The sequence below is a fragment of the Garra rufa genome, chromosome 16, assembly GCF_049309525.1.
Source record: "Garra rufa chromosome 16, GarRuf1.0, whole genome shotgun sequence".
In the NCBI taxonomy this organism is placed as follows: Eukaryota; Metazoa; Chordata; class Actinopteri; order Cypriniformes; family Cyprinidae; genus Garra; species Garra rufa.
Window position 1 is genome coordinate 34,793,488 of NC_133376.1, and position 26,319 is coordinate 34,819,806.

The 26,319-nt window shown below is 34.9% G+C and overlaps 1 protein-coding gene across 2 annotated transcripts in view; it reads left to right on the top strand.

Moving 5' to 3' along the window:
* Window positions 1-1,448: 1,448 nt before the first annotated feature.
* sorbs2b (sorbin and SH3 domain containing 2b) overlaps window positions 1,449-26,319 on the top strand; it is a 75,335-nt gene continuing 50,464 nt past the window's right edge. The window contains exons 1-2 of one of the 2 annotated variants that reach the window (XM_073820064.1): window positions 1,449-1,802; window positions 13,753-13,881. In XM_073820064.1, coding sequence (XP_073676165.1) covers window positions 13,875-13,881 — 7 coding nt within the window. In that variant the 5' untranslated portion in view covers window positions 1,449-1,802; window positions 13,753-13,874. Of the gene's footprint in view, window positions 1,803-9,367; window positions 9,656-13,752; window positions 13,882-26,319 lie in introns of those variants that run through there. The other variant, XM_073820065.1, reaches the window with a different exon arrangement.

Sequence of the window (26,319 nt, forward strand, 5' to 3'; positions counted from 1 at the left end):
ACGCAGAGACGAGACAAGATGAGCATTTGAGGTTAAAAAGTATATAAATTGTCAATTAGTTTCGAAAATAACCGATCGTTTCGCTAGATAAGACCCTTCCTCATGGGCTGGGATCATGGTTTAGAGCATTTTGAAGCTGCATTTAAAGTGCATTTCGGAAGTTCAAACTTTGGGGCGCCATCCATATCCATTATAAAGAGAGAAATCCTGAAATGTTTTCCTCAAAAAAACACAATTTCTTTACGACTGAGGAAAGAAAGACATGAACATCTTGGGTGACAAGGGGGTGAGTACATTATATGTACATTGTTGTTATGAAAGTGAACTAATCCTTTAAAAAGTTTGTAATCAGTACATTTTTGTTCTCTCTTTTTTTTTTTTTTTTTGAAAAAAATTAATACTTTTATTCACCAAGGATGTGATATTCAAAAAAGGCAAAGACTTATATTGTTAGAAAAGGTTTGTATTTTGAATAAATGCTGTTCTTTTTAACTTTTTATTCATCAAAGAATCCTGAAAAAAAGAATCACAGGTTCCACAAAATATTAAAGAGGACAACTACTTCCAACATTGATAACAAAAGTAATAAATCAGCATATTAGGATGATTTCTGAAGGATCGTGTGACACTGAAGTCTGGAGTAAAGGCTGATGAAAATTCAGCTTTGCATCACAAGAATAAATTCTATTATAAAATGTATTCAAATTAAACATAAAAAACATTATTTTAAACTGTAATAATATTTCAAAATTTTACTGGTTTCTGTATTTTTGATCGAGTAAATGCAGCCTGAGCAAAAGAGAATTCTTTAAAAAAAACTTTAAAAAATCTTGCTGATCCCAAACTTTTGAATGGCAGTGTAGTACTGTAAATATTCAACAACAACAAAAATCTGTACTTAACTATGTCTATATAATTTGTCTATAGTTCCGATTAGATTGTGTGAATCCTATTGAGAACAATATTTTGAGCTGTTATTTTGCTTCCTTCTTTCCATCCTTTTCTCATCCCATATGTACTATAGAAAATCACTTCTATACTTTTACCACCTAAACAACATTTCCAGGTTATAACTTTCTTCAACCTCAGTTAAACAAACAAGCCACAGCACAAAACACCAAAATAAACTGCACCAGAAATAACCTTGCAGGATAATAGAGCAGGTATTTATGCAAAAGTGTCTGAAGCAACGGCTGGGTAAAATGGATTACTGCCGCCCATAGCCACTGAGCAGCTCACCCGCAGCACTAATAACCTGTCCACATATATTCAGTCATTCCCATCTGCTTTGATTTAATACCTATTACCCAGCCTCCTCCATAGCCTCTCAGCTCTGATTGGTCCACTTACGTGCTAAGCCCAACCAGCTTATAGTATTTGTAAAACGTGAGACACAAAGAACGCTTGTTCCTTTGCTGGAAGCAGTGTGTGCGTGTGTGTGTGTTTACTTGGAGGATGTGAAGCAATACCTTATGTACCTTTCAGAGCAGGTTCATCACCTCAGAGGGTCTCCATCCCGGACGGTTAAACACAAAGAGGGCGGTCTGGAAGCTGCGAGGAGAGAAAAGATCACAAGCAGGAGATTTGAATTGGATTGCAGGCAGTACAGAAGAAGGCCTGGATTGAAACAAGAACTGACTGACATACATGTTTTGGATAACAGCTGGGGATGATATGATCTCTCATGTGGAGGATGCAGAGGCTGAAGAGCTTATCAATGAGCTTGTGCTTCTGTCTGTAAAGGAACCAAGCAACACATCCTGCATAACTGCCAAGCAGAGCTAAAATGCCTTCATTTAAAGGTAATGTGTCTTTTTGCTTTATGCAAAATTATTTTTATTTGTATTGAGTAGGGAAAAGACACAGAAAGTAATGTTATTGTAATATTTGCCATCGTAACAGAGTGTACAGTATATCACTGCTACTGCTTAAAATTTGAATATATGTGCAAACATGTGCATGAGTTTCTTTATTAACACAAAGCTGCCTCTAGTTAATAGGACAGATTCTTTATAATAGTAATACTTAGGGTTGCATTTATCCAATTTTCCCTCTCAGCGTCAAGCTCTTTAAACAGCTTATGAGGCTTGTTGCCTTCTGGAAAGACATGCGACGACGTGGAACGTTGATGTTTAATCCTTGTTGACAGCAAACTCTATAATACAGTACATGGATATCATTACATAACATCATGCCCCTTTTTGATATATTATTTGAGTCTTCGAATGATGAATGATATCTAAAACCAAACAGAAGATAAACAGTAGTTAATATTTGCATTAAAATGCGAACGTCTTTGATGGTTGCTCTGACAGTTCCATAATAGGAGCTTTATGCACTATTTAGTTACACAGTAGGTTTCTCTGGTAGCTAGGACACATCTTTGTGTTAAACGTCTAGGAGGCCACGAAATCAGACAACCTTTGCAGGGTGTATTTCTAGGCCTCCGACACTCAGCTGAGCCGGCTTTTAGCCTCTAAGACCAGGCCATAGTTCCTGTGCCAGGACCCTGCTGCTAACAAAGTCAGCCGGAGGTTACTGTCATAGGGCAGCATAACTGAGAAACTGTGTCTCTATTACTGATGCTATAGTTGTGATCAGAGTTAATGCAAGTTATAATCAGCCATGGGGAATCGCTGGGCAAAACATATTCCATTTTTCATTTGAATATTAGTTAAAGTTTTAGAGATTTTTTTTATTATTTATTTACATTTTATTTATTTATTTTGATTTAATTTAATTGTATTTTTTTCATGTCTATTTAGTTAGGGGTTCAAGTGCGTAATTGTTAGAATGGCCGTTTATCAGCAATCTCCACAAAAAAAAAAAAAAAAAAAACTGATCGTGCAGACCAAACCATAACTCGTAAAGACTTGAAACTTGGAGGGATGGTAGTACTCACATCCCTGACATCACCAAGGCCCACCTCAATTGGCCTGATGGGGCACTACAGCGATCAAAAGTACACAATCGCATATAACTCCTAAACCTCCAGTTGCAGGCTCAAGTGTCTTATGACGTTGGAATCTTTGGCGAATCCCTGATCACGCTGGTCAAAATCGTGAACTTGGCGAAATTTTCGGATACACTTTTGCAAACTAGTCCTAGGTTTTTCGCCCAACTGGAACTAAACCAGTGCAGAAAGATTCTCTGGAGAGTGAATATCAATTAATATCAAAAAAACAAGTTGAACTTTCAAGTCACCATCGCGACGGGACGCCAAAATGTTTGAAAGGGGTGGGGCCCATTTATAGTAAAATGCCTATAAATCCTGAATGGAATGCCAAACTCTGAATACCTTTATAAGAACTCAATCTGAGGTCACAGGAAAAAAATCCCAGAGTTTGGCCTCTTGGTGGTGCTATAAGATGGAAAAATCTGAAAAATGGCTATAACTACGCTACCATTTGTCCTGTCAAAATGAAAAACTCTGAGCACGGTCTTGGTCCAAAGTGCAGTAAGTGTCTATAAGGACATTTGCATATCTCAAAAAAAACATGGCCGCCATTGGCTGATGAAATTTGAGCACCTATTAGACAAGGTTAACGGAAGCCGATCGGAATGAAACTCAGTGGGCCTGTTTGACTCCTGGCCCCTTAGGTCTGTGACAAATTTGAAAGGAATTGGCCACTGGTGGGGAGGTTCGCACATACGCACATTATTCATGTTGTAGAACTCCTCATTTAGACTTCGCCACTAGAACCACTGATGTCAATCAAATTGTTTGTTAAATGATTGAGAAGATGTAAAACCTGATTAATCAGACCCGCTGTGCTGATTAGCCCTTGTGTAACACCGACTTTGAGACATTGGGATCCAAAAGTCTGACACCATCATGAAAAGCTGAGATTTTGCTTAACCCTGGAAATAAACAAAAAGTTAAGAAATGCTAAAAAATATTTAACATTCTGAGTCACTAATGTGACATTGTTCATGTGAATCTTTTTGCATTTGCTTCCATTGAAGCTCAAGGTGCTCTTTGGATCATTTGTATACAACTCTTCAGAAAAAGAAAAACTTTCAGTTTAAATTTTCCCTTAAATTATTATACAATAAGTAATGAAAAAATATACTAAATTAGGAGGGGAAAATGCAAAACATAAGCATCTTTACATGTAGTCTCCGACTCTGACTTTGCTGTAAATCACCAAAAAAAAAAAGACATTTATATCAATCATGTCATAAACAGTAGATGCTTAAATTTATTTAATTTCATTGCTCCTGTTTTTTATCCTTACTTTTTCTTCTGACATATGGGACTGATCCTTTTTTCAATACTAGTTTTTAATCAGTTAATTCCTTTTATCCCTTTCTTCTCCTTGAGTAAGACTTTTGTTGTTAGCACTCACTCACACTGACTCCATTATGTGTGAGAGGCTAATGTTTTGCCCTCATCTGTAATTAATCAATTGTTGACAGGAATAAACCCAAAAACTGAAAACGCATTATAAAGAAACCTACAATTCAGTGGTATGTGCAGTATAGCAACGTGTCAGTGAAACCTTAGAACCGCTCAGTATTGGGTTACAGGAGATTTCACTGGTTTTAGTTTCCTGTGAACTCCAGGCCTTGGTGGGGTTTGTCGGTATTGTGTATAGGTGTGTAGGCAGGTATGACCTGCTTTTCCCAGCCTGTGGCTCCAGACTAGTCCTTCACCTCTCTCGAGTCATTGTGTAGGGCCAGATTCCAATTACAGCCCGAGTGGGTGTGTGAGCAGAGCAACAAAGGGAGAGCAACATGGAAGCCTCTGTAAAATGGACAGAGGATGCTCTGTCCACAGGTAAAACTATCCTTTTGGGGCTCTCCCAGCAATCACAGAGCTCTGTTGAAGGGGGAAGGGGGTAATTTCTTACACCCTGATGAGGGAACCTTTATTCACTATACCGTCCCAAGAACAATGGAAGGAGCTCTACTAAATACGCCACTGATAAGCGGTGTCAGTACTTCAGCATTGGGGTCATGTTCATGAGGGTTATATTGTCACAAAAGAATTACAAGATCGATTAGAAATTCCTAAGGCATCCTCTGGGAACTTTCTCTGTCTCGCTGCCACAAAGTCTTGTTATTCCACGCCCACAGGCTACTGTATTGAGTAATTTATGTCAGTCGGACGGCACTGCTGTCATTAAATAGATTTTTTTTAATCAACCACCGACAAGATGTACAATGCAGGCACATAATAGCATTTTTATAGACGGGAGGTTATTAGATTCAGCTCAGGCCTAAAATGAGGTGATAAAAACAGAATTTCCCCAGGGTCAACTTAGTCCTTCAGAGAGAGAATCTCAAAGTAAGATGAAAATGAACAGTCAGCAGGCTATTAACGCAAAATAAACCACTAAAGGGTGATCAGGACTCTGATGCAAAGCTGAGTGGTCTTGTTTCATCCCGAAAGGGTTTATTTTGTAAAAACAACTTGCTGACTTACTGTAATAAATATATATATATTTTTTATCAATATGAAATATTAATTTAAGTCAGATTATTTTATTATGTGCACAGAGACTGGAGGGTAATAAAAATAAAGCTAGACTACAGTTTTTTTATTGTCTACTACATGTAAACTTCCAGTAGGGGGCAATATCAGTTCCCTCAAAATCCCAGTTGTATGTTTCTAGCCTAAGGGGGTAGAGAAAATAGATTGGATGTCCATTTATCTCTGCTCTCAGTTCCTCTCTAAAAATGGCTATTAGTGGGTCACATTAAAAAAGACTAATTTTATCATAAATTAGTTTTGTGTGCAATGAAAATTCAGCCGTCCAGCTACATATTTTGGTAATATTGTTGCTAGTTCGTATTGTATACTAAAATTCTCAAGCATTGTGTTCAGTTATAATAGAATCTGAGGGTGCAAAACAATCAAAATGTTAAGAAAATCTCCTTTGAAGTTGTCCAAATGAAGTTCTTAGCAATGCATATTACTAATCAAATATTACGTTTTTATATATCTATGGTTGGAAATTTACAAAATATCTTCATGGAACATGATCTTTACTTAATATCCTAATGTTTTCATTTTGACCCATACAATGTATTTTTGACTATTGCTACAAATACACCCGTGTTACTTAAGACTGGTTTTGTAGTCCAGGGTCACATACAATATAATATAATACTTAAATATGTTCTATGTTTCTCCACCAGCTGCTTATAAACTCTAAAAAGAAATCAAAAAAATTTCCATGTGAAAAAGATTAACATAAGTGGAATGCTAGCAATCCTTAAAGAGCTGAATAAAGCCATTGAGTCGCTTCCTGTGCTTTGAAATTAGTGTGAAATGGTACTGTGTATTGAGAGGCGAGGCAAAACTTCAGGCTGGATTGGTTAGCAAGCGGTACATTGAAATAAATCAGTGAGCAGTGAGATTAATCATATACAGCTCTGTTATGCTAATGGTAAAATCACTTATCTATTGGTAGTCAACATTGTGCTATCTGAAATGAAGCATACTGATTATCTTGCTCTTAGGACTGTGTCTGGTCTTCTGAAGGTGACAAAGTAGTGGTAGTTGACAGTTTGCCGGTTAAATTTAGATGTGTGAGCGAATGTCTGACAGGCTCAAGCAACCCTAGCAGGGACAAGGAAACTCCCAAAATGGTACTCGATGAAATATGTGGCATGTCTGCAGGGTGACCTGCTTAATGCGATCAGAGTAACAGAAGGCTGTGGAGGTATCAGATTAATTTCTATTGATGTTTTGGTTCATTCACACCTGTTTGACCTATTTTACAAAAAAATGAACAGTTTCATAACTCGAACTAGAGGTACAGTCCACACAAAAAAATAAAAAGCATTTCATATCAACACAATATATTTTGAAAAAGTATGCAACTTTTTTTTTTTACTTTCTGTCCAAATTGCAGATTATTCTGGCTAATCAGATTTGAAAAATTAAGTACATGTAAATAGATTTTGTTACATTTTAAAATGCTGATATTTAGACTACAGTTACTTTTTGAAGGATTACATGATTACACATTATTCACACAATGGCGGTAAATTATTTTTATTTATTTTTTCATAAACCCCAGTTTGCGCAATTTTGCTGTAATGGAATGTTTAATACACTAGCAGTCAAAAGTTTTTGATCTGTAAGATTTTTGTTCACCAAGCTGGCATTTATTTGAGCCAAAGTACAGCAAAAACTGTAAAATTGTGAAATATTTTTACTATTTAAAATAACAGTTTTTTTATTTGAATATATTTTAAAATGTAATTTATTCCTGTGATTTCAAAGCTGAATTTTTTAGCATCGTTACTCCAGGCACATGATCCTTCAGAAATCATTCTAATATTTGCTGCTCAAAAAGCTGCTCATTTCAGATATGCTGATTTTTGGATTTTTCTATTCATCAAAGAATCCTGAAAAAAATTACTTAACTGTTTTAAATATTGATAATAATAACAATATTAATAATAATAACAATATTGTTCCTTGAACAGCAAATCAGCATATTCAAATGATTTCTGAAGTATCATGTGACACTGAAGACTGGAGTAATGATACTACAATTTTAGCTTTGATCACAGGGATAAATTACATTTTAAATTATATTCAAATAGGAAGTTATTTTAGTAAAAATAATTTTAAAAAATCACAATATTACTGTTTTGCTGTATTTTGGATCAAATAAATGCAGGCTTGGTGAGAAGAAGAGAATTCTTAAAAGGAACATTAAAAATCTTTTGACTGGTAGTGTACATTTCATAATATTGATAACAAAGAATGAAATTCATTTTCTTTCTCAATATGGTACACAATAATCACATTCAAGTCTATGTGATAAATGTAACCCTGGACCACAAAACCAGTCTTAAGTCGCTGGGGTATATTTGTAGCAATAGCCAAAAATACATAGTATGGGTCAAAATTATTGATTTTTCTTTTATGCCAAAAATCGTTAGGAAATTAAGTAAAGATCATGTTCCATGAAGATTTTTTGAAAAATTCCTACTATAAATATATCAAAATGTAATTTTTGATTAGTAATATGCATTGTTAAGAACCTAATTTGGACAACTTTAAAGGTGATTTTCTCAGTATTTAGATTTTTTTGCACCCTCAGATTCCAGATTTTCAAAAAGATGTATCTCGGCCACATATTGTCCTATCCTAACAAACCATACATCAATAAGCTTATTTATTGAGCTTTCATATGATGTATATATCTCAGTTTTGTAAAATTTAACCTTATAACTTTTTTTGTGGTCCAGGGTCACAAATAAGTTAGGTCAAAACCTAACAGTAATCCAAAAGTAGTAAGTAGTCAGACTACATTTTCTAATTTGTGACCCCACAAAACCAGTCGTAAGTGGCACAGGTATATTTGTAGCAATAGTCAACAATACATTGTATAGGTCAAAATTATTAATTTTTCTTTTATGCCAAAAATCATTAGAATATTAAGTAAAGATCATGTTACATAAAGATATTCTGTAAATTTCCTACCGTAAATATATCAAAACTTAATTTTTTAAAATGAGTAATATGCATAAGAACTTAATTTGAACAACTTTGAAGGCGATTTTCTCAATATTTTGAATTTTTTTCACCCTCAGATTTTCAAATTGTTGTATCTCGGCCAAATATTGACTGGTTTTGTGGTCCAGGGTCACATATGTCTTATCCAGATGTTTCTGACCACAATTTTTGTCATGTGATTTATACTCAGTAATGCACTAAAATTTGTAAGAAATCTACCAAGCAATGCCAATAGCTTCTTTATTTATTTTTTCTTTTTGTTTATTGTATGGACAGAAACATTCTTCAAAATATCATCTTTAATTTGCTCCAGAACAAATTTGGTCAGTAAATGACAGTATTTTAATTCTGGGTCAAAGTGGTCAAAAAAGAGAAATAAATGTACATTATTTGACTTAAAAGCGATTAAAACTAAAACTAAAGTTTCCAATGTCATATAGCAGCACATCTTCCCATGATTTGGCAACACACATCCAACAGCAAAATGTCCCAGACAGACAAATCCATAAGTAGATGCGCACTAAAAGCGAAAGACTTAAGTGATGGTTTACTTTGCCTTGCTTAGAAACAATAGTCATTTTCTTTTACAAAACACTGTCATGAACAGAAAATGTTATACAATTACGAGGCATTGTCACTTTTAATGAATGGTCCATTGTCGTTTTCCACAATGAGCTTCCTCTAAACATCACACAGAGTGGATACCTCCAGGAAAACATTCCTCAGTAAATATCCACCACAAGGGAGGGGTACTGCGCTATTCATTACCATCCCATGATAAAGCATGCTCTCTGTTGGCTGTTACTATGACTACCAGGATCTTCTCCAAACCAATGAGAGCCCTTCACTTCTATCGACCCAAAACAAGTGCATTGAGAAGGGGGTCGGCATGTCTCATCATTGATCCGCGTTTTCAATCTCCCGAGTCAAGAAAGCACGTCTGAAATCTGAATATTGTGTCCGGGCAGCCATAGTGCTTGTTGAGAGGGACAATAATAATCGACTGCCGCTCGGGCTGTTGTTGCTGAGACGCTGCGCGAGGGAACTGGCGCGAGAATGGATTCATGTTTTTGATGCAAACACACGTGTGTGCTTTCACTTAACGGGATAATAATTTATGAGGAAATTTACACCGCGTTTGTTCAGTCTGCTGGATTGCACAACATATGGGAGGTAAGGACTGAGGGAAAAATTTGCATTTACTTAATTTTGCCGTTTGCATAAAACGCATTGCATTTTGCTTTATTGCTTATTGTAAAATGTCATTTTGCACTAAACATTATACACTGTTAAATGGCATTTTATATTTAATATTATGCGCTATAGAATTATGTCGTAATAAAAAATGCACTATAAAATTGGATTTAGCGTTTCACAATATGTACATAAATTTTGTATTTAACAGTGCGCACAAAAAAAGGACTATATTGCTGCATGTGAGTTGCATTCGGTTAGCTTCGACATGCTGTTGGATTCTCTCACACCTATGAAACTGTCAAGCTCTTGATATACAGTATCATGTGAGAGCAGATATAAGATCCTCGTAGACTGTATGGAAGTGTCATAGAGCGACATACAGACAGAACCACGTCAGCACAAAGTGTTTTGCACACAGATGTACTGTGTGTTGCAAGGTGCTTGATGTAAATGAAGTATTTAATGATTAAAGGACCTAGGGCCTTGCGCGTACCTCCACTGGAGCTTTAAATGATCCCCAGTCAATGGTTGCTGTGCGACTGTCATTAATGTGTCACAGGCTCTGATGTGCTTCAGCTTTTGCAAGGTCAAGAAGGTCATTACAGATGTGCACTACGTCATAGACTAGGTGAGCTACATAACAATAGTCTTATTTTCAATTTGTTTGTTTTGCGTTGTAAATTTTTTATTCATAAATCCAAATTTCTTAATATGTTACCTAGATCTGATGTCTCTCTCGCAGAGATTTTGCTTATTGTTCATTCTCTTAAACTTATTGATGATGACAAGAATAACAAGTTTCTTAAGGCATATGATGATCTTTTTCTTACTGATTGAGGTGCTGTTTTTTCTTTCCTTCTTTTATGTTATTGTATTTCTGTGCAGTGCTGTTTATTGTTGTTTTCGTTTTTGTCTTGCAATAAAAAAAAGTCTTATTTTCCAAAGGAAAAGAGCATTATGATATCGTGCCATTTTTTAAAAGGACATTCTACTGGTCTAATCATTGTCTTGTTTTTAGAAAACATCTATTTCAATATTATTATTTATGGCTATAATGAATAGTTGAGTGAAGATTGAGTTGGTCTACTGCTACTGTGAGTGGCAAAAGTCATGACAAAGGCCTTAAAACTTAATTATTTAAATATGTTAATATCTTTGCCATAGGGAAAAATAAGTACACTTTAGCATAATTTCGAAAAGAAATATGCTGAAATGTACATAAATATTTTATATATTTCTATATTAAGGTTGTAAAAGCAATTAATTGCGATTAATCACATCCAAAATAAACGTTTATGTTCACACAATGTGTGCACTGTACATATTTATATGTATATATTTGTATAAATATGCTGTATATATTTGTACACATTTTTATTTTGGATGCAATATGTATATACTGTACAGTGCCTTGCGAAAGTATTCATACCCCTTCATATTGCTTTATATTACTTTTTTTCCACATCTGTCTACACTCCATAAACCATAATGGCAAAGCAAAAAACAGATTTTTTAACATCTTTGCACATTTTTTTTTAATAAAAAACTTAAATGATTCAATTGCATACCCTTATCTGGGACAGTTGAAATTTGGCTGAGGAGCATTCATATTGCTTGTAGATGTTACTACACTTCGAGTGAAGTTAACCTATGGCAAATTCAATTGAATGGGTATGATTTGGAAAGACACACGTTGTAATAAAAGGTCTTAACAGATTTCAGAAGTGCATATCAGAGCAAAAACCAAGCCCTGAGGTAAAAAAAAAAAAACTGCCTGTTGAGCTCAGAGACAGGATTGCATCAAGCCACACATGTGGGGAAGAGTTAAAAAAAAATTCAGCTGCATTGAAGGATAACAGAAGCATGTAGTCTCCGTTACCCTTAATGGAAGAAGTTTAAAACAGTCAGGACGTCTCCTAGAGCTGGCCTCCTGGCCAAACTGAGCAATTGATGGAGAAGAGCCTTGGTCAGAGTGGTGACCAAGAAGCTGATGGTCACTCTAGTTGAGCTCCATGATCATATATGCAGATGGGAGAAACTTGCAGAAGGACAAACATCACTGCAACACTCCACCGATCTGGGCTTTATGGTGGTGTGGCATGACTCAATACTCTCTCAGTGAAGACACATAAAAACACACTTGGAATCTGCAAAAAAGCACCTAAAACGACCCCTAAGACATTGAGAAACAAGATTCTCTGGTCTGATGAACCTCAATTCCAAGCATCATGTTTGAAGGAAACCAGGCACTGTGCATCACCTGCAGAGTACCATCTTAAAAGTAAATTGTGCTGGTTGCAGCCTCATGCTGTGGGGCTGTTTTTCAGCAGCAGGGACTGAAGGACTCATCAGAGTAAAAGAAAAGTTCAGTGCACCAAAATATTGAGATAGCCTTAATGAAAACCCAGTCCAGAGCATTCAGAACCTCAGACTGGGCAGAAGGGTTACCTTTAAACAGGACAATGACCCGAAGTACACAGCAAGAGTGGCTTATAGACAACTCTGTGAATGTCCTTGAGTGGCCCAGCCAGAGCCTGGGCTTGAACCCAATCAATTATTTCTGGAGAAACCTGAAAATGTCTGCCAGACCCTATCCAAGCTGACAGAGGTGAAGAGGTGAGAAGAATGGCAGATAACTGCCAAATGTTAATGTGCAAATCTTGTTGAATCATACTCAAAAAGACTCGAGGCTGTGAAGGTGCTTCAGGTAAGTACTGAGTTAAGGGTATGAATACTTATGCAATGTACTCATTTCAGTTTTTTATTTTTAATACATTTATGAAGTTGTGACAATTCTGTTTTTTCTTTGTCATTATGGTGCATGGGGTGTAGATTTATGTGGGAAAAAAGTAATTTAAAACAGTTTAACATAAGGCAGCAAAATAAAACGTGAACAAAATGAATACTTTAGCAAGGTACTGTGTGTATTTTTTCACAACAAACAAGATTGTTTGGAGGGAAATCCAGACCATGTCATCTTTTTGGCTAGATGTCTGATTTGTTTCGACTGAAATTATACTTATACAGAATGATGCCAGTAACCTAGACCTTTCTTACTGGTAAAGTTTAAATGTAGGTCATAATGTGATATTTTCACTTTTGGAAAATCGTTTGCTAAGTCCTGGATCAGGACCTGATACCTTCCTTTCAGCTACACTTTAAAGGCACCGGTTGATGTAAGACCGAAGTCATCTCAGGCACGAGCATATGAGTGATGTTAGCTTTACAGGGTGGTTTTCTTTGGCTCAGGTTTGTGCTGACACCTTCAGTCTCTGCACATTCTCTGAGCTCCTGGGTGACGGCATCTCTCACGGCAGGAGGGGGGCGGCTCACAAGGTGTCAGAGCTTCTGTGCAGCTCTTACTCCCGTGCTGTTAGAAATAAAAGTCAATCTCAGCATGAAAAGTCTTTGCAGGGGCAATCAAGTGTGAAATTTGTCCTGATGTGGGCTATAATGTAAAGAACAAAACAGTAAGAAAAAAAAAACATTGAAATTCTTTTGGCCTTGGTGTCTTCTTGAGGGTTCATTTGTTGGACATTATGTTGAGTGGCAAGTTAATTTGTCTTCATGGAGTAGCAGCATGACTCCACGACAACTTCCTTCTCTCTAAACGTTAGTTTAGACACTGACAAACAAGAACTGTCATCAGCACAGAGTGTCAAAGACAAAAATAGAGCCAGTGAAATGTAACTTAACTAAAAATCTTAAAAGTGTGATCTTAAGTGCGCTTAAAATAAATAGTGCTGCTTTTGTTATTGTATTAAAGGAAACAGCTGTATAAAACTGGAGAAAGTAAACCGCCTGGATTTTAATTTATTTTATAAATGTTACCTGACAGTCATCCTAAATTGTACGTATTAACGCATTTGGATGCCCTGGCATAGCTGACATGTTTGACCACTCTTAGAGATCTTCTTAAGCACATATCTGTATATGTTGTCACTTTTCCCCAGAGGCGTGGAGTAACTTTCCAGCCTGCAGACGTGCATGTCTCCATCTGAAAATAGCTCGAACTACAGCACTCGCTGTGAGAGGGGGCTTGCCTCTCACTTTCTTACATCTTTTGCCTCCAGAAACCAGCTGCAGTGTGGGACTTTAACCCTGAAACGCAGCGGATCCTCTGGGCTAAAGTGAGAAGTGTGGACGTGGAGTTTGCTGCCTGTCAGCTCGGACCTGGCGCCTGCTTTCAGTCCTAATGCCTGGTAAGGATTTGCCTTTAAATTTGTTTGGGATTGTGTATATATTTTTATTAAATATTTAAATATGGAACAGGGAAGAAGTTTCTGCCATAAATCTTTCAGTAATACAAAAAAGCCTGTAAATATAATAAAAAGCCTGTAAAGTGCAGTGTATGAAATAAATATTTAGTATTAAACACATATTAAAGAAATGACTGATTCATTGTATCATTTTTTTCGTTTTAAATAGAGGAAACGAAGGAACTTATTAGATTTTATAATGCATAATGAAACTAATGATCCTATGTATCACTATTATTACTTTTATTATTTGGGACAGTCTAGATAGAGCCAAAAACCCTGTTTTTTTTGTTATTTTCTACCAACAAATATTAAATCAAATACTTTCTTATTACTTTTATTGTTATTATTTGGGGCAGTCTAAATGGAGGCAGAAAATCCTGATTTTTATTTTTTATTATTTTCTGTTAAAAAATATTCCATATATCGAGCTTACATTATTATTATTATAAATTTTATTGTTATTATTTAAGACAGTCTAAATGGAGCACAACAATCCAGATTTTTATTATTGTTATTTTCTACCAACAAATATTAAATCTATTGGTTACATATTATTTTTATTACTTTTATTGTTATTATTTGGGACTATCTAAATGGAGGCAAAACCCAGATTTTTATTTCCATTATTTTCTGTTAAAAATATTGAGCTTTCATTATTACTATTACTTTTATTGTTGTTATTTAGGACAGTCTAAATGGAGCACAAAAATACTGATTTTTGTATTGTTATTTTCTATTAACAAATAATAAACATATTGATCTTACATATTATTCTTTTTACTTTTATTGTTATTATGTAACACCTGGAGCCTAAAATGATTTTTATTATTGTTATTTTCTATCAACAAATATTAAATAAACTGCAAACATTAAATTAAATAGAAATTAGTTGTTAATGAAAACATAAAAAAACAATAAACAAAACAAACAAACAAAAAAATACCTGTCAAAGTGGGTAATGCAAGTAATGCAATTGCAAGAAACCATTGCGCAGTGGAGTAGCTAGATAGTTTTGTATCAAATAATGAATGATGTGATAACTGTATATTTAGAATATAGAATTACAGAAACATTTGTTTCCTACCAAGAAATTTAATAACAGAGTTGAGTCTGATAAATGCTGTCAACATTACAATTTGTTTAAAATGTAATTTTTCAAAGGGTCAAAATATTATTATTATTTTATGTTATTAATTAATAATATTATCATGTTATTATACTTCTTCAGCGTCACAACTCTAAATAATATATTTTTTATTTATAGTAATAAAAATCAAGCAGGACCAGGGTTGAATGCAAAATGTGTCAAAGCTAAATATTATTTTGGTATTTAAAATGAATTCATATTTATTTTACTGCAATAAATGAAGTATAAATTCAGTAGATTGTCAAAATTATGATGTATGTTTTTATTTGTTAGATACTTTCGAGAAGATCAAGACCTCGGAGGTTAAACAAAGCCAAAACATTTGACATTAGATTTTTTTTAAACTAATTTTATGTTATAAATAAATAAATAAATAAATAAATAATAAATACACTTGACTTCTTTTTAAAAGTTTATTTTTTTCTTTTTCTTTTTTGATGTAATGGTATTTGTGAAATATGCCTAAATGCCATTGGTGGAAGCAATGTTTCATGCAGTTTAAATAACAGTGAAAAAATGTAAACGTTTTAGCATAAAATACTACATAAAATATCTAGGCAAAAAAGAATGTGAAAATATATGCACGCCTCTGTCAGTTAGTTCTTACTTTCAGAGCATGTGATTTACTGTATGAGTGTACTGGCCCAAAACAGAATAGCCAGCCTTTACCGATTCAACGCAGACAGATGTATCGCATACACGGTTTGAAATAAGACCGCCTTGTCATACTTAAAAAGAGCCTTTGTTATAATCTGCCATCTCACTGACAACATTTATTAATATCAGCTAAATTACATTTCACTCTGTAATGTAAGGCATCCATTGATTAACTGTCCATCACAACACCACAATCCTTTCAACATGACCTTATGTTCTTTTTTCATTTCAGTTTAATAAAATGCACATGCATGGTACTTCTGTGATTTATGCTAGGGAATGTTTGAGAAGCAGCTTTGAGAGGTCAAATGTGACATACAGCATAACGCACACTGGGCGCAATATCAGCACAGGAGCATGAAAAACTGTCATGAAGATGTCTTACAGGAGGCCGCCTGGCAGACTCTGGGCTTGCTCCTGTTTTTGTTATGGGGGAGGGCTCTTTCGTGACTGTGGTATTTTTAACTTTGTATAATAAAGGAGTGCCCAGTCCCTGTTTCCTGAAACCGAACCCTTGTCATACTTTTAACTCGCTAGCACACTCCAGGACTGGACAGTATAGTAAGATGATATCACATTAACATTTTTTTTTTTACAAAAATTCAATGTAAATTTCTCAGAATTTCTGCATTTTCTCTGATTTTCTTTTATTTTTGATTAAAGAAATTAGGGCTTCCCCCTAATAGTTGACTAACCATTACTCAATGAGAAGAGGCTTGGTTGACCAAAATTTTATTAGATACAAAAGAAAAAAATTCCACAGGAAATGGCGAAGTCACACAGTCCGTGACAGACAGATTATTACCGGCTGGTCTATGTAGTACATCAGGCAGGGCATCCAAATGCTCACCTATCATTCATCAACCTCAAATATGGCTTTTCATCTGAAAAATGTAATCAGTAGGAATTTTACATGGGCACTCAATCTAATGTTAACATAGAAAACGCGCACTATTCAAGTGTTTGTGCGGCGTGTGGAAACTGCATGACAGATGAAGACGGTGCGGTCACTTGCTCTTAAAATACTCCATCATTTTTGGTCGTACAGATAAAAGTAATAAATCTTTCGAATCTGTAAAGACCCTACGTTTATTTGTGTGCACTAAAAATAACAACGCAGCGTTGCGCTTTTGTAAAATAATGAAAGCAAACAGGATGCGCTTTCTGCAGTCTCGGTCTCTGTGAACTTGAGTTCGAAACTTCAAAACTCTGTGTATACTTGTCTTACAGACATGAAAAATATAGGCTATCGATAGAGAGTGAAATGTCTACTTTTAAATGAACCAATTGAAATTATGTAATCCGTATGAAACATGTAGGCGCACCCATTACTGCGGAGATGACGAGTCAGTGTCGCCGACTTCATCTCTTAACCCAAAAAACAAAGAAAGCTCTAATTTATCAATAAATTATTAAAACATTAATGCAGTCTCCTTGCTGTTTTTCCCTGAAATATTCATAATTATTATATCTGCCGGTATGCACTTTGGTAAGCTTTTTTTGTGCGCTCGAACACTTATTAGGCTATGTAGGCAATTAAAAACTCATTATTATGATTTATATGGTTTATTAAACGTGCGACTAATAGTCGACTAATCTATAAAATGAACAACTACTATTCGACCGGAAAAATCTTTAGTCAGGGGCAGCCCTAAAAGAAATCAACCAAAAAGCCACTATAGCCTGGTAGACTAAGTTTGACTCATTATTTTTCACAAAATTTACACAGAAGAATTATATTTAATGATTTGCATTCATGCACCAATATAACTACCTAAAGAAGTGTTTAAAACCAACACTTTTTATGATGTTGATGAATAAATAAATGAAGTTTTAAATCAGTTTACTTAAACTGATTCATATTAAATGAATCACATTTGCCAGTTTGAACCACTTTTTTGTTACTGAAAGGGCTTGTTTATCCAAAAATGAAAATTGTCACGTCATCATTTTCTCACCTTCATGTCGTTTTAAATCTGAATATACTTCTTCAGATTACAATAGAGAATATCTTGATGAATGTTGAAAACCAAATGCGACCCTGGACCACAAAACCAGTCACAAGTATACATTTTCCATTGATTGGTTTGTTCGGATAGGACAATATTTGGCCGAGATACAACTATTTGAAAATCTGAAAAAACTAAATATTGAGAAAATCGCCTTTAAAGTTGTCCAAATCAAGTTCATAGTAATGTATATTACTAATCAAAAATTAAGTTTTGATATATGGTAGGAAATTTACAAAATATATTCATGGAACATGATCTTTACTTAATATAATGATTTTTATCAAGAATTTTAACCCATACAGTGTATTTTTGGCTATTATATTGGAACTTTTCACAAAATATCTTATATGTTTTACAGAAGAAACAGTCATGCAGTTTTGAGCAAATGATGACAGAATTGTTTTAATTTTGAGTGAACTATCGATGTTATTATTATTAGTCTTAACAGACTCTCATATCAGCAAGTCACAAGGAATCATAGTTAATGAACTATATGACAAATTCAATGTGCACTGGAACCATCCCGATATTCACAACAGTGCTTGATTTTATATGATAAGCAAATCATATTCAGATATTGCTTAAGCTCTGTACAGTAGCACAATAAAGACCTGTTGAATAAATCAGCTCTTAAATAGCGTGAATCTACAAACCCTTTAGATCTGCTCAGAAATGTTTGTGAGCCAATTAGTTGTTTGCTAAAGTGTTTACAGCCGTTTGAAGAGTTTTGAAATAATACTGAGGATTTCCTACTTGAATGCAAAAGGCCCAAGGCCTATTGAGCTTCTCTTTGATATCAGGTGGCTGTTTAAATCAGATTGGTGTGAATGATGTACTGGAGCAACTACACATGATCTCAACCGATTTGGCTGGTGTACGCATGGCGATATCATGTCAGAGGACTTGTAGACTTAGCAGTCTGTCACTTTGGGTGCCCTCCAGAGGTTAAACACCTAATTAGCAGATGGATCCTCCAGCCCAGGGGAGTGCTTCTGTGAGAGGAATGGGTCCAACTGGTTTTGTAAATGTCAGCCCATTTAGATATTTGTCAGATTGCGTCTAGGAGAAGGTGCTGCTGGCATGCTGAGTGCTGGCTGCTTATCTTGGCTCTCAGGGTCCTTGTTTCACTGGGCGTAATGTGTGTATACATTATGAGTCGCTCTAAAAGCCTTTTTCTTTTTACAAAGCACAGATCTACTAAAAGATGAATAAAAAAGAGGTTTTGTAATTGTTTGGAAATGATTTCATCAGGATATTTCGATCTGGAGACATCGGCTCATGTGCACTTTGTGAGACTAAACATTCAGAAGACAGGCTGAAGATGCCATAGATGACAACACTACCAAAAAAGGAAAGATGCCAATGTTTAGAACGTTCTCTGGGAGGTTCGATATGACAGGACGGACGTAAGAACGAAGTTATGCTAACCTATATCTCAGAATATCATACTCTGTTTATGTTGTAGTGATAATGTGTCTGTGTAGTATCTTCAGCACATTGTTGGTGGTCCTTGGGGCTGTCTATATGAAAATTATATTGCATTTCTGTGAGGTATATATCACACAGGGCTCACAAAGTTCACAAGTCGCACCTGTGCACAATGTCTTGTACCTTCTATATTGCTAGACATAAAATGAGCCATCTACTTTTATTATTAAGTATTAAGCTCAAGCTAGTGCAGTGTACTGTTAAAATATATAAGTAAAACATAAAAATTCTCACAGTTTCAATATAGTCATAGGATGTAAACAGCATTAAAGGGATAGTTTTCCCAAAAATAAAAATTCTGTCATTAATTACTCACCCTCATGCTGTTCCAAACCCGTAAGACCTTCATTCATCTTTGGAACACAATTTAAGATATTTTTGATGAAATCCAAGAGCTTTCTGACCCTGCATGGACAGCAACACAACTGAAAGGTTCAAAATACCAAAACAAAATGCCAAAACAAACATTTGTGTAAATTATAACCTTTGTGTAAACTTATATTGAATAGTTATTTTTTTAACAATGGCAACCCCAATGCCTTGGCCACAAAAAACCTAAAACAGCTTTACAGCTCAAGTTTTAACAGAATAATTAATGTGTTTTTATTAAATGATAGACTTAGAATTTCTGCTTTTAATTGGCCCCATCCCTAACCTAATTTTTGCTATTTTTCCCTTAAGGAAAAGTTGAGTTGAGCTCTAATCAACATTATGCTACAAAAGTTGTTAAAAGTTGCAAGTTACTGTTACAGTAACTTGCAATGAAACCAGAAGACTCTAATGTTTTTTATTTACTAATTGTGACCCTGGAGGACAAAACTAGTCACAAGTCGCACAGGTATGTTTGTAGCAATTATCTATTTTTCTTTTATGCCAAAAATCATTAGGATATTAAAAGAGAAGTTCACTTCCAGAACAAAAACTGACAGATAATTTACCACCTTGTCATCCAAGATGTTCATGTCTTTCCTTCTTCAGTTGTAAAGAAATTATGTTTTTTTGAGGCAAACTGTTCAGGATTTTTCTCCATATAGTGTACTCCAATGGTGCCTGCGAGTTTGAACTTTCAAAATGCAGTTTAAATGCAGCTTCAAAGGGCTCTAAATGATCCCAGCCGAGGAAGAAGGGTATTATCTAGCGAAACGATTGGTCAATTTCTAAAGAAAATACAATTTATATACTTATTAACCTATAAATGCTTGTCTTGTTAGGGAATGTTAAAAAACTCCCATCTAATTTTCTCCTCTCACTTCAAAATTGTCCTACATTGCTGCAGAAGTACCAACCCAGTGTTTACAAAGTGAACACGCAAAGAGGGTCAAAAACATCCTTTACAAAAAAATGCGATTTAGCACGGTTTTAAAGTTGGAGGAGAAAATGAGAGGGTTTTTCGACCTACCCTAACTGTCATAAACTGGAATACACAGAGTTTACGCAGAGCTAGGCTAGACATGAAAAGCGTTTGAGGTTAAAAGTATATAAATTGTAATTTTTAAAAGAAAATAACTGATCGTTTCACTAGATAAGACCCTTCTTCCTCAGCTGGGATCGTTTAGAGTCCTCTGTAATGGCATTTAAACCACATTTTGAAGGAAGTCCACTAAATGGACAACATTCCTGAATTTTTTTCCTCAAAAAAACACAATTTCTTTACGACATGATCTTGGATGACAAGGGGTGAGTAAATTATCTGTACATTTTTGTTCTGGAAGTGAACTTCTCCTTTAAGTAAAGATTAGGTTCCACGAAGATATTTTGTAAATGTTCTACTGTAAATATATATTATGTTAAATATAATAATATATTTCAGATTCCAGATTTTCAAATAGTTGTATCTTGGCTAAATATTTTCCTATCATAACTAACCATACATCAATAAAAAGCTTCCAGCTTTATTCAGCTTTAGATGATTTATAAATCTCGGTTTAAAATAAATTTTGACTGGTTTTGTGGTCAAGGGTCACATTTATAGACTTCCTTAAAAGTGTACATTTTTAGTATTATCTTTTTACAGCAGTCCAAGGTTATCTTTAAGACATCCTTTAAATTCCATAAAGGAGCAAAATCAGAAAAGCAACTACTGTGGCTAAATCTGGAAACTCTTAAACTCTGAACCTTTGGTGTGGCTGATTGTTTTGTCGCTCTCGATCTCCAGCTGTTTAAATGTTAAGTGTCTGACTGAGACATTGCCGACCAATGTCATGTTGGTCGCACGAGCCCTCGGGGCACCTGCTGATTCCACCAGCTGGATCGCAGCAGAGACTCTCAAGTTTTGGCAGATGTCCCAATATACTCCTCTCATCGGCTTCTAGCTATGGACAGTTTCTAACCTCACACACTCAAACGGATACCAACGAACCCAAACATGCTAAATCTCAAGGGGCTCCTTTAACTCAATCCCTTCTCTTGTGGGAAGATCATGTGCTATACACTTTGCATTTAACCTTTTGTCATTTAACCCCAGTGGGGAACATGTAGACTCGCAGTCCCCAACCAGGAATGGCCCGTGCCATATTTGGATTGTGAACCACTCAAAGTTGCGTGAACCAAAAGTTCTAGCAGCATAAGGCTTGAAAATAGCAGTTGTCCAAGTATGCTGTGCACAACTCTGATCCATTGCTCAAAACTAAATTTGGAGCAGTTATCAACATGATTTTGCAACTTTTGATGTACTGACCACATGGGTGTTTATTCCATTAAGTTCAATACACAGCTATCTTTATTATATGTGACCCTGGATCACAAAACCAGTGCGTTATACATCAACTGAAACTGAATAAATAAGCTTTCTATTGATGTATGTTTGTTAGGATAGGACAGTACTTGGCCAAGATACAACTATTTGAAAATCTGGAATCTGAGGGTGCAAAAAAATCGAAATATTGAGAAAATCACCTTTAAAATTGTCCAAATGAAGTTCTTAGCAATGCATATTACTAATCAAAAATTACGTTTTGATATATTTACGGTAGGAAATTTACAAAATATCTTCATGGAACATGATCTTTACTTAATATCCTAATTAATTTTGGCATAAAAGAAAAATTTATAATTTTGACCCCTGCAATGACCCAATTTTTGGCTTTTGCTAAATAAACCAGTGCTACTTAAGAAATAGTGTCAGATATAGTGCTGGAGACCAAGGAAGATTGTTGTACTTTGTAGTCCATTTAGTCCAAAAACTTTAAATTCCAAATAAATGCTGTTTAACTTCCTATTCAAATATTGAAAAGAAATATACCAATATGTAAAAAATGTATCAAAATGCTGCTTAACATTGCTTTTTGAGCAGCAAATAAGCATATTAAAAAGATTTCTAAAGGGTCATCTAACTCTGAAGACTGAAGTGATGATGCTGAAAATTCAGGGTTGTCATTAAAATAAAATAAAAATAAAAACTGTTATTTTATTGTAACCGTATTTTATAATATAACTGTTTTTGCTGTATTTTTAATTAATTAAATGCAGCAGCCTTGGTGAGCATATATACTTTTTGGAAATTAAAAAAAAAAAATCATACCGACCACAAACTTACAATATATATTATATATAGTCGTTGTTTCAGAAGCTTTAACATTTATTTTTATCACTTTTGGCCACTCTTAGATACTCAATTCGACTACTACGCAGCCATTTTATATTAGGATCTAGATGTAGCTGTGAAATTATACTCCTAAAGCACATGAGAGCAATTTAAGCAATTATCTGAGGCTTCAAAAAAAGTGTTGGTCTTGTTACATCAAACGGAAAGCACTGCAGCAAACATGCACAGTTCCCAACTTAATGTGATTGTGATTCAAAAGTTACCATTTAGGAGAACACAGAGCTTGTTGTGTCCAGATTCAGATGCTCTTATAAATAGCCATTTGGAAATCCCTGATGAAAAGCAAGAGATTCTTCCTATTTTGGAGAATACAAGCAGCGTATCCAGCATATTAGTGTCTTACGTAGGGGATTTGAGAGAGCCCATTACTCGGATGTTATGTTTTTACCGTCAGGAAAGACAGGAGCCATAATGTAACCATTAAATTGTTCATCTGAGGACATCTATTTCAAGACATCCATTATAGAATATCCAACAGGTAGGATAAGCATCAGCAAAATCCATAGCTTTCAAAAGGAATGCAATTACTGTTATCACATTATGGGCATAAAAGCATCCAGAACAAAAAAAGTTCTGTGTTCTGTGGTAGAATATTCCATTCAGAGTACAAGTATGCTCTTAAATTTAAACTTAAACTAAAAGAATTACAAAAACCCATACTGCTTTTATTATTTATAAAGCAAATAACTTTGATTTGATAAATTTACAAAGTCACTCCACAGCGTATGCTTGCAGCATAAGCCTAATTGTGTGGCTTGCATTTATTTTCATAAATATATCTGTAAATATAAATAATCCTTGTGTAAAAAGAGTGCATAAAGCTGCTTTGAAGACAGCAGATTATAGCCACTGAAAACTTGTACCCTTCTGGCCTTGAATAATTCATCACAGATAAACAAGACTAATAAATGTTGAGACTGAATCCATTAATGCCTTCGGTTCTCTCTTAGCTCTTGTCTGCTGGTTTAATTGGCAGCGTAGCTGTTTTTATTTTTCTCTCCGTGCTGGCACTTGAGCACTACTCATGGAGATGAATGACATGGTTTCATCTCTGACTTCTGGTAAAGGCTTTTAGGCTGAGGTGAAAATGGCCTGTGTCCAGTTCTTACACAGAAGTCTGACAAATCTGACTATAAATAAGACATCAGAACAGAACAACATGATCACCATAGCACCATGTGCATACAAACAGTACGAGTGTGTATTTTAACTTAGCTTCGGGTTTAAAAACAGCCCGAAATCAAAACTTACCCAATTTAATAATCGTCCCTAGTAGGGTTGCACGATATACCGGTACTATGGTAGTATCGCGATACTAAAGCTTAAAAATACTCGCGGTGCCATTGCAATTTTTAAACGGTAGTATCATCTATGCGGTAGTACCGTAAGATATGTTGCATGCACGGCAGGGACAATGTTTAAAATGTTCATTTGAACATGCACGCCAGCAGAAACAACAAGTTGATTGCCAAAATGTCTTTCTTTTGTGCTTTGTGTTGTACAGGCTGTGTATACGTTTTATATAGTATTCAGTGTTTCCCGACACTTCAGTTCAGTTTGAAATGAGAAGTTGCACTTGCACGTCATTGTTCATGCTGCAGTTTATCAGAAGAGTGGGTCTGTTTCAGACCGTCTGTTGTTATTTAAAAATAGCAGCTCAAGAATCACTTATTCAACATCATAATATCTTACAAGTAAGTATTCTCGCAGGTTTATTCATTTGCCCACTTAGAACAGGTGTGATAATTAGTTTCTGGAAGCATCTTTGCAATCACAAATGCAATTCCATTCATTAACATAGCGGCTTTGCACTTGGTTCTTATCAATCATTATATATGCATGGCCATATTGGAGATACTCGGATGTAAACAACTATTGAATATGTTGTTCTGCTTATTTATGCTGTCTAAACCATGGGAAAAATGTGTGGAAGCTGCTAAATTATATAGAGGAGGACTTAGTGAGCAGGAAAAGGCGCAATATTTTGACAAACTAAAGTTAATAGGTGGTAAATATACTCATGAGCAGTATTAATTAAGATTAGCCTAATATTTCACCTACCTGACCAGAAATGATATGAACAAAGATGAATGTCGTCAAGATTCTTGCCCTGGAAATCCTGGTTCAGTTTGGCCAACCACAAACGCCTTCTTTCCTCAGTCTTTTGCACTCTTCTCCTTGATTTGTAACAACTTTTGGCAGTCTATAGTACTCCAAATGTTTTTCTCAGTCTAACCGATTAGTACAGCTCAAAACATGACAATAATTAACCATTATCAGCAGCAATAATCAGCTAAATATGAGTTTTGTTTGGTTAAGTGGCATTGTTTACGCTCTGTGTTTATAGTTTGGATATAAACACTGATGTCTATGGTAGCTCTCAAAATGGAGAAAATCATCTTTTGAAGGTAATTTTCGTGTCAAACCGGTGCTTTAAATAATGTTTGTCGATTACAATGTTGATTAAATTGTTTCTTTGACTCATTCATTCAAGAGATTTGTTCTAAAACGCTAATTCATTAAGTAATGGAACAAGTGGAGCATTTATGAGTGAAGGTCCTTGCACACTGAGTCTGTTTTTTCCCCCCATTCGTCATCCTTTCCTATCAAAATGCTTGCTACAGATGCAAAAAATGCAGATTTTTTGTTTTATTTTTTTATTTTGTGACGACAAATGTTTCAAAGGCAGTGTGTAAACGTGATTGACACATCACAAGTTCAAATTTATTTTTTAACATGACTTTGGAGTGTGCAAGGACCTTGAGTCAATAAATCATTCATACAAACAATTTTCTTTAACAATTCATTCAAAGTAATTAAACATTTTTGAATACAATGCGACCGTTAATGTTTTGTCACAGCCTCTGGCAATTTTTTTAAATTAGTTTGCTTAGTTCAGATTCGTGGTGATCTTTATTTGAAACAAAAAACTCTGATTCTCAATTTATCCAGAATTATGCAGCTCTACTAGCGGCACAGTTTCACTGTTAAAATGACTGAAATATCAGGTTCTTTTTCAACAGAACAGATATGAGAATCTTAGTAAAAAAGTAATAGATTTAAAATGCGTTTATTTTAAACTAAGTATAGTTGAAGTCTCTTAACATATTTACTGACATATCCCTCGAGACTTACTGATACAAAAATTATAATTAAACTTATTTAGAGTACTACTTGTGCACAATGCTCATTTCTTAATATTAAGCCTAAAATTTGTTTGTCACTATTGATGAGGATTGTATGATCTCTATATAATATCGGTATTTAAATACAAAATAGTTCCACTTTAGCACAATCAAATATACTTCAGTATATCTTTAGTTGGACTTCAGCAGTACTTCCACACAATTAAAGTGCATTAAGTAAAAGCAGAGTTTAAATATACCAGTTTAGTAGACTAAAAGTACAATGACAGAATGTTGATTTCTTTAAAGAAAATGTAATCATTTCTTATATATCCTGTCTGAAAT